Source organism: Diprion similis, chromosome 10 (assembly GCF_021155765.1).
Source record: "Diprion similis isolate iyDipSimi1 chromosome 10, iyDipSimi1.1, whole genome shotgun sequence".
Lineage (NCBI taxonomy): Eukaryota > Metazoa > Arthropoda > Insecta > Hymenoptera > Diprionidae > Diprion > Diprion similis.
Genome location: NC_060114.1, coordinates 19,819,482 through 19,827,710, shown reverse-complemented (window position 1 = coordinate 19,827,710; position 8,229 = coordinate 19,819,482). Strand labels below are relative to the sequence as shown.

Below are 8,229 nucleotides of genomic sequence, written 5' to 3'. Positions count from 1 at the left end.
GTTTGACAACTGCACAGCTGCAAGTGTTCAGCACATGTGGCAGGATCCCTTCATTCGGCCTCACTTTCTCTCTCCATCAACAGAGCTATTTTCTGCAGAACACTTGATTCTATAGGTTTAGAGCACGCGTCAGGAATTTGTGTAATTTTTCCTGCTACTTCGAAATAAGGATAAGTTAATCTATCCTCGATGTGTCTCGTACAACGGAATTGAAAGACATTGATGCCTTGTGAAGACATGGTGGAAAAACGCAAAAGCATATCAATTTTAGACTGAGAATTCGAAGCAGGAGGGGGAGATATTTTTGGCCAAGCTGAGGGATGAACGTTAAGTCCCGGGTGAGTCGGGTGATTACAAGTATTTGCCAAAAGTGAATGAATAATGTAATCCTCCGCCTCCACCGCTCGGCGAGGGCTTCGAGTCTTCTTGTGAAGCGAGAGCCACTAGAAGATAATGGCTTCCTGGAAGGCCGGGGTGAGGCCTTGCATGATCAGGGAGCGAGCCCGTTCCCGCAGATAGCTCGGAGGGAGCCTTCCCTCTGATTGGTCGGTGAAGGGCTAGCGGGAAGGGAGGGCCTCCCGGGTATCCCTTCAACCTCTCCGTAAGCTCGGCGTTTCAAACGGCCACAGTCTCCCTTCAGGGATCCGCTTCGTCATTTCTTTGTCCTCAGGAGCTCCTCGGGCCGCAAGGCTCCCGGCGTTAAAATCGTGCCGTGATTTGTTTTGTGATAAAATGATTGCTGGTGATTTTTCAAACGGTATCGTCTCTCCTCGGACATAGACTCAGTGGCTTTGAGTATTGATAATATCGGAACGACGTATTCAAGTCAAGCCTGAACCATCTTCTATCAGAATCAGGAGAAGGAGAGCTAATGAGAGGCTCACAGAGTTGAGAAAACTAAATATTAAACTACGCCGTAAAAATGGTTCGGCTTCAAGGATTCATCTTTGCTACCCTAGTCGTCATAGTTGCAGTGATAGCAGGTGAGTACTGACGTCTAATTTTCTGTGAAAACTATGCAGTGCATTAATTTTTCCATGCACAGCAATAAACTGGTCTGTCCTTTTCAAACTGTAGCTCCTGCTGCCGCTCAACGTCCCTATGGCAAAGGCCGAGGACCGCACAGAGGTAATAATGTTATATTCATTAAAAGTGTCTTACCAATATCATTCACATGTAGTTCATTCATACATAGAGTAGAAGTGTGGTTTGAGTATTACGCAGACTGTTTGTTTCGTTTTGAAATTTTTATGAAAACTATGAAAGTCATCTGATCTGTGCGTTACTACCGACTAAAAATTTGTCCCCATTGAGTTCCACAGAAAGAACTTGACTCGTCTTCGGGGTAAGAAATAAAATATCTCGGCAGCATGTATAACAACATACGTCTTCAAAAGTGTCCAACTTAAGAATAATAATGATTCACTCAAATAGTTTTTTTTTTTTAATGTCTCATTCAAAGAGTCTGACAGAATTTTTATTTACTTTCCGACAGGACAAAAGCAAACTAAAAAAAAAACCTGTAAATCAATTATGGTGCTCTGAAACTAATAAAAACATTAACGATAAAATAGAATGATATACAGATTTAGTCGGTTTGAAAGCATTTCACTGATTTTTATTTGTCATCTTAACTCTGATTTTGCTTTGCTGTTTTTTTTCATTTTTTTTTTCTTCGACAAATAATAGTTAATTAAATACTGTTCAAAAGCATATCCGACAAGGAATCTACGCTCTTGCGACCATGGACCGTGCTATCCGGCGACTGGAAATTTACTGATTGGTAGAGAAAACAGACTAACAGCGTCGTCGACTTGTGGATTAAAAGGACCGGAAAGATATTGCGTGGTGTCCCATCTGAAAGAAAGAAAAAAGTGTTTCTATTGTAACGCAGCGATTCCTAAGCAACGACACAACGTGGAGAACATCACGTACAATCATAGCCCTGGGTTAGTATCTGTAAACAGTGAACTACTAAATGCAAGCGTGGGTTTTTGCATCGTAATAAAATGTGAACGCATGTTTCAGAACCTTTGACGAGTCTTGGTGGCAATCGGAGAACGGAGTTGAAAATGTCACATTGCAATTGGATTTGGAGGCAGAATTCCACTTAACGCATATAATAATACAGTTTCAAACATTCAGGCCGGGAGCCATGTTGATCGAGCGATCGTCAGATTACGGCAGATCGTGGCATGTTTACAAATACTTTGCCCATAATTGCGAACAGACATTTCCTCACGTGCCAACTCACGTGCTCCAAAAATTAACCGACGTTGTCTGTGACTCGCGTTACTCAACTGTCGATCCGTCGACTGACGGCGAGATAATCTTCAGGGTGTTGTTGCCAAGTCTGCAAATCGACAATCCCTATTCTCAGGAAGTGCAAAACCTTCTGAAGATGACGAATCTGAGGATAAACTTCACGAGACTTCTCACTCTAGGTGACGACTTATTGGACAATCGGGCGGAGATTAGAGAAAAGTATTATTACGCTATAAAAAACATGGCGGTTCGAGGATCCTGCTCGTGCTACGGACATGCCTCGAGATGTTTGCCTCTGCCTGGCATACCTGACCGTCAGGACATGGTTCACGGACGCTGTGAATGCACGCACAACACCAAGGGACTCAACTGCGAAATGTGTGAAGACTTCTATAACGACCTGCCGTGGAAACCGGCGGCTGGAAGACAGACCCATGCCTGTAAGAGGTGTAACTGCAACAATCACGCCACCAGTTGTCACTTTGATCCAGCGACCTATGACAGAACCGGCAGAGTTTCCGGCGGTGTCTGTGACGACTGCCAGCATAATACACGAGGACAGAACTGCGAGCTTTGCAAGCCATTTTACTACCATGACCTCACCAGAGACATCAGTGACCCTGATGCCTGTCGACGTAAGTTTAAATCCATTTTGCATTCACGTGCTGTACTGTTCACACCATATCCCGCTTCTGGTGGATCACTTACGACTTGAATTTTCCACAGCTTGCGATTGTGACAAACTTGGTTCGCTGGACGACGGTATTTGCGACCCTCTGACCGATATGTTGACTGGTCAGGAATCAGGCCGCTGTCACTGCAAGCTGAATGTTGAAGGGCGTCGTTGCGACCGCTGTAAAGCTGGATTCTGGAACTTCAGTTTACAGAATCCAGAAGGCTGTCAAGGTACGCTACCGCGCTAGATCAGTTAGTGTCGAAATCATAACATTTTCTGAACTTTTCACAGCCTGCTCTTGTCACGCACTCGGCACGGTTAATGCACATGGGTGTGACGTGGTCTCTGGGAAATGCACTTGCAAGCCATACGTAACTGGTCGCGATTGCGATCAGTGCTACCCAGAGTTTTGGGGCCTCTCCGATGACCGAGAAGGCTGCAAGCCGTGCGATTGTGACCTCGGAGGTGCTTATGATAACTCGTGTGACGTGGTAACTGGCCAGTGCAGATGTAGGGCACACGTCGACGGCAGAACTTGCAATGAACCGGAGCAGAACCATTACACAGTTGCCCTAGATTATCTGGTTTACGAAGGAGAACGAAGCAGAACCAATGTGAGTTCTTCGCAGTTGTTTGGTTGTTTATTCCAGATCCAAGTTTGTTTATTGTGTGATTGGAATGTGAACTTATTTTACAGAAAAGCCAAATCGTTATCCGAGAACCATATCGTGATGGTAGACCCAGTACATGGACAGGATCAGGTTTTATAAGAGCCTTTGAAGGTTCGACGCTAGAGTTCACGATCGACGATGTAGTAAAGTCGATGGAATACGACATAGTCTTACGTTACGAGTCCGAGTTTCCGGGAATTTTAGAAGAGGCGCAGATCTTTGTCGAACGAGAGGACGAGGTGGACCCCGAAGGATCATGTGCCAATTGGAAACCGGAAGACGACGAACTGTATATTCAGCTTCCGGTGAACTCGCGGAGCGCTGTTGCGATACCGTCGGTGTGTCTTGAGAAAGGGAAAAACTACATTGTCGTCCTCCAATTCCAGAATTCGTATGACCGTGAAGGCGGCTCGACAGCTTCAATACTGATTGACTCTGTAAGAAAGTGTTGACTATCTGCTTCAAGTTTGAGAATTCGGTAGCAAAAATATTTGAGGAATTCATGCATAATAATTTTCAGATCGTCCTGATGCCCAAAGTGGAAGGTATTCCGTTCTTCGCGGGTTCTCCACCCAGCGAAATGCGGAGACAAGACTTCGAGAGGCGACATTGCGACGAGATATTTTACAACGCTATCCCAACCGGAGAAACTAACGAAGTTGACATTTGCGCGCAGTACCGCAAAAGCATTGGTTATTATATCTTCGACGGAGCACCCTGTGAGTGTTAAGGACGTAAGGCAAAGATGTTATCAATCCATTTTCCTGTTTGAACCGTCGAACGTTTGTTGCAGCCTGTGAGTGTAATCCTACAGGATCCAACAGTCTACTATGTGACCAATACGGAGGATCGTGTCCGTGCAAGCCAAACGTTGTTGGTCGACGTTGCGATCGTTGTGCTCCTGGGACGTACGGTTTTGGTCCGGCTGGTTGCGTGCCGTGTGACTGTGACAGCGTCGGTGCTGAGGATAATTTCTGCGACTTTGAGACAGGGCGATGCAAATGCAGACCAAACACGTATGGAAGAACATGCGGCGAGTGTGAACCTGGCTTTTGGAACTTCCCACACTGCGAGCGGTGCAAGTGCAACGGTCACGCCCAGACCTGCGATTCGGTAACGGGGGCTTGCCAGAACTGCCAGGACTTCACGACCGGGCATCACTGCGATAGATGTGCCGAAAAATATTACGGAGACCCACAAATCGGGGTCGATATACCATGCAGGCCTTGTCCTTGTCCGGGAACGTGGGACTCGGGTCATTCGTTCGCTGACAGGTGTTCTCTAGACCCAGTCACCTTGGACGTGGTGTGCGAATGCTACGAGGGATATGCCGGATCGAGGTGTGACATTTGCGCTGAAAACTACTTCGGTAGTCCCGATGTGCAAACGGGAAGATGCGTGCCCTGTGACTGCAGCAACAACACTGATCTGTCGAAACCAGGGAATTGCAACCCGCACACCGGACGCTGCCTCCAATGTTTGTACGACACTGATGGTCCAAACTGCCAAATCTGCAAGCCCGGTTTTTACGGTGACGCGTTGAAACAGGACTGCCAAGAGTGCGGATGCAACGTTCTCGGCACAAACTTTCGCGACGGTCCCTGCAATCACCGCGATGGACAATGTCCCTGTCTGCCTAAGGTCATTGGTCAGTACTGCGATACCTGCGAGGAAAACCACTGGAGGATTGCCAGCGGAGAAGGCTGCGATCCGTGCGATTGCGACGTGATTGGAAGCGTCTCGGAAAAATGTAACGAGTTTGAAGGAACTTGCCAATGTCGCTCTGGCTTTGGAGGAAGGCAGTGTAACCAGTGCGAGGCGAATTACTGGGGCAATCCCAACATCGAGTGTCTGCCCTGCGATTGTAACCTCATTGGATCATCCACGCAACAATGTGATAGAGAAACTGGGGCCTGCATTTGTCACGCTGGTATTGGAGGCGTCAAGTGTGACCACTGTGATCGCGGGTACCTTGGAGTTGCTCCGAGCTGTACCCCGTGTGGCGAATGTTTTGAGAACTGGGATCTGACGCTGAGTGGGTTAAGCAACAGAACATACGACGTCATAGATGCGGCATCGAAAATTCAGAAGGTTGGAACAGCCGGTGTTTATAGTCAGGAATTTGACAATATGGACCAAGTACTGATGGAGGTTCGAGAGCTCGTCAACAAGACGAGTGTCACAGCCGAGGACCTTCTCGAGCTTGTTGATTTTGCCAATGAGCTCAACAATACAGTTTCGTTCTCGGACACCATTCTCGACGAAGTCGACAACTACATTGGATCCATCAGTCAGCGGGTCAGTCTCGGTGAAGTGGCTCTTCAAAACATGAAAAACCGAACGGCGAGCTTAATCCAAGCTGCTACTGAGCTCAAAGAGAACGCTACAGTTTTGCAGGAGGCCGATGTCTACGGTGCTCTGAATGTAACTCACCAAATGGCGACGCAATCAGACCAGGCAGAAGTGCTGGCCAGCAGTTCAACGGCCGTTTTAGCGGACGCTGACAGATACCAGAAGAATACTGAAAACTTGCTCGCCAAGCGGTCAGAGTCTTTCACTGACAAACTTAATGAGAACGATAATTCTCTGAAGAAACTCAAAGGGGAACTCGACGAATTCAACCAGCTGATTCCAGACCTCAATCTGGCCATCTGTGGAGCTAGTGTCAACGAATGCGACGAGCTATGTGGAGGTGCTGGCTGCAGTTTTTGCGGTGGCCTTTCCTGCGATGACGGTGCAGTTACGGAGGCAGAAAGAGCTTTGGATCTTGCCAAGCAGCGAGCTTCCGGTATAAAGAAGCACAAAGACGAGAGCGAACAGTTGCTTAGGAACGTAAGATTGTTTTCGCATACTTTCCTTCGACTTTCCGAGTCGAAATTTAGCACCTAATTACAACCGTACATGAGTTCCTACGTAGGGTTCAAAGATAGTAAAGTGGGATCTATTTTAATGCAATATCAGATCCTACTTCGACGCTAAAAATTTTCAAAATTTATCGATTTACCAAGTTTAGGCTCAAAGTAGGATCTGTTTAGAACCTCCTTTAACCCTTCAGAGGTAGGGTAGAACCTGCTTGTTTGAACCTTTCCTTAACGCTCAAAATCTCACCCCGCTGATTCGGATTGATTATGATTGAAATAAAATAATCACATGTATAGGCTCTAAGTTTTGGCTCGGGTTTGTTCGATTGATTTTTCATGTCTTCTATCGATTTCTGTTTAGATGATGCAAATGAAGGAGGATGCTGTGGCCGCGAAACATCTTGCTCAACTGGGGCTGAACGCTGCATCCAAGAGTTACAACTTCTCGAGTGAAATCACGAAAAATTTGGCAAACCTCAACAGCAGAATAGCCAACAGCCTGAACGAAGAACAACCGACGCTAGCGATGGTGAAAGACTTGGCCGAAAACGTGCTGGCGAAAAACATAAAGTTGAACCCAGACGAGATCAAGGACCTGGCTAACAGCATAACAAGCATCGTCGGCTCGCTGACGGATTCTGAGAGGATCCTCGAGGATGCTGCGGAGGATTTGGAGCTCGCTGAAATTCTGCGAGACGAGGCAATGAGGGCTAAGGATTCGGCTGTCGCGCAGAGTACGCGGGCTGGAAACATCGTCGTCTTTTTGACGGAGGCGGAAATCGCTGCGGAAAACGCTCAGTCGGCCATAGAAGAGATCGAGCGATACATATCCCTGTCCCAGAATGATTTGACCGATATTCTGATCGAGATCGACGCGGTTGCAGAAAAGGCTGACAACACTACTGAAGAAATTCTCGGTTTGGACAGGCGTCTGACCGAGCTTCAGACTCAGATCGTCAAAAATGACTTCATATTGACGAAGGAAATCGGTTCAGAGATCGGTGACGTCACGGTTGAGGCTGAGAACACGAGAATGAAGACTGAAAAATTGGTCGAAGAATTCGATGTGGCGAATCAGGCGATGAGACTCAAGGCCGAAAAGAGCCAGGGAAAAATTTCTAGGTCGAAATTACTTCTGCAACGGGCTTCTGAGCTCGCTGCTGACACGACGACCAAATTTAAGGACATCAACGGAATGGAAGGAGCCTATGCACAGAACGAGGAAGTCCTGACTGACCTCATGTCGAAGGTCGAGTCCCTCACGCGCCAAATGGAAAAACACTTGAACGACATTCAGCACAAGTCACAGACCTATGCTCAGTGCTCGACGTAGGCAAAGGCTAGAATATCAGACTTCGCGATAACTTCGGTTTGAGAGACTGAGCTTTCGCCTAAGATCAGGTATTAATTCAAACGTTATATCCAGCAGGTTATTGACTCCGGAATCGAAGACTTTGCGATTTGAACTTCCAAACGGATATTCTTTAACATTGCTAGAACGATCCCTGAAGGTTGAAAATTTCAAAGTTTCAAAATTGAGTAATTCAATGTCGAATAAAACCAAAGTGAACACGCTCGCAAGTGCCTTATATTTTATACTATAAGATAGTTGTAAATAATTATTATATAATACTTGAATTGCTAAAACCAAAAATCATGAGACTTGTATATCTAAGAATTTACGCAACGCGTGTATTCATATAATAGTTTAGTTTCTTCCGTTTATAATTCTCGAATATATTTATTCGTCAAGCTT

The 8,229-nt window shown here is 46.3% G+C and overlaps 1 protein-coding gene across 1 annotated transcript; it reads left to right on the top strand.

The window, feature by feature from the left end:
* The first annotated feature begins 922 nt into the window (after positions 1-922).
* LOC124411452 (laminin subunit beta-1-like) lies at positions 923-7,979 on the top strand. Its single transcript, XM_046890551.1, has 10 exons — positions 923-983; positions 1,078-1,128; positions 1,712-1,949; positions 2,029-2,900; positions 2,992-3,171; positions 3,233-3,555; positions 3,639-4,049; positions 4,133-4,331; positions 4,406-6,444; positions 6,835-7,979. Exons 1-10 carry the CDS (start codon positions 923-925, stop codon positions 7,804-7,806), a joined length of 5,346 nt encoding a protein of 1,781 aa, XP_046746507.1. The 3' UTR covers positions 7,807-7,979.
* The last annotated feature ends 250 nt before the right edge of the window (positions 7,980-8,229 follow it).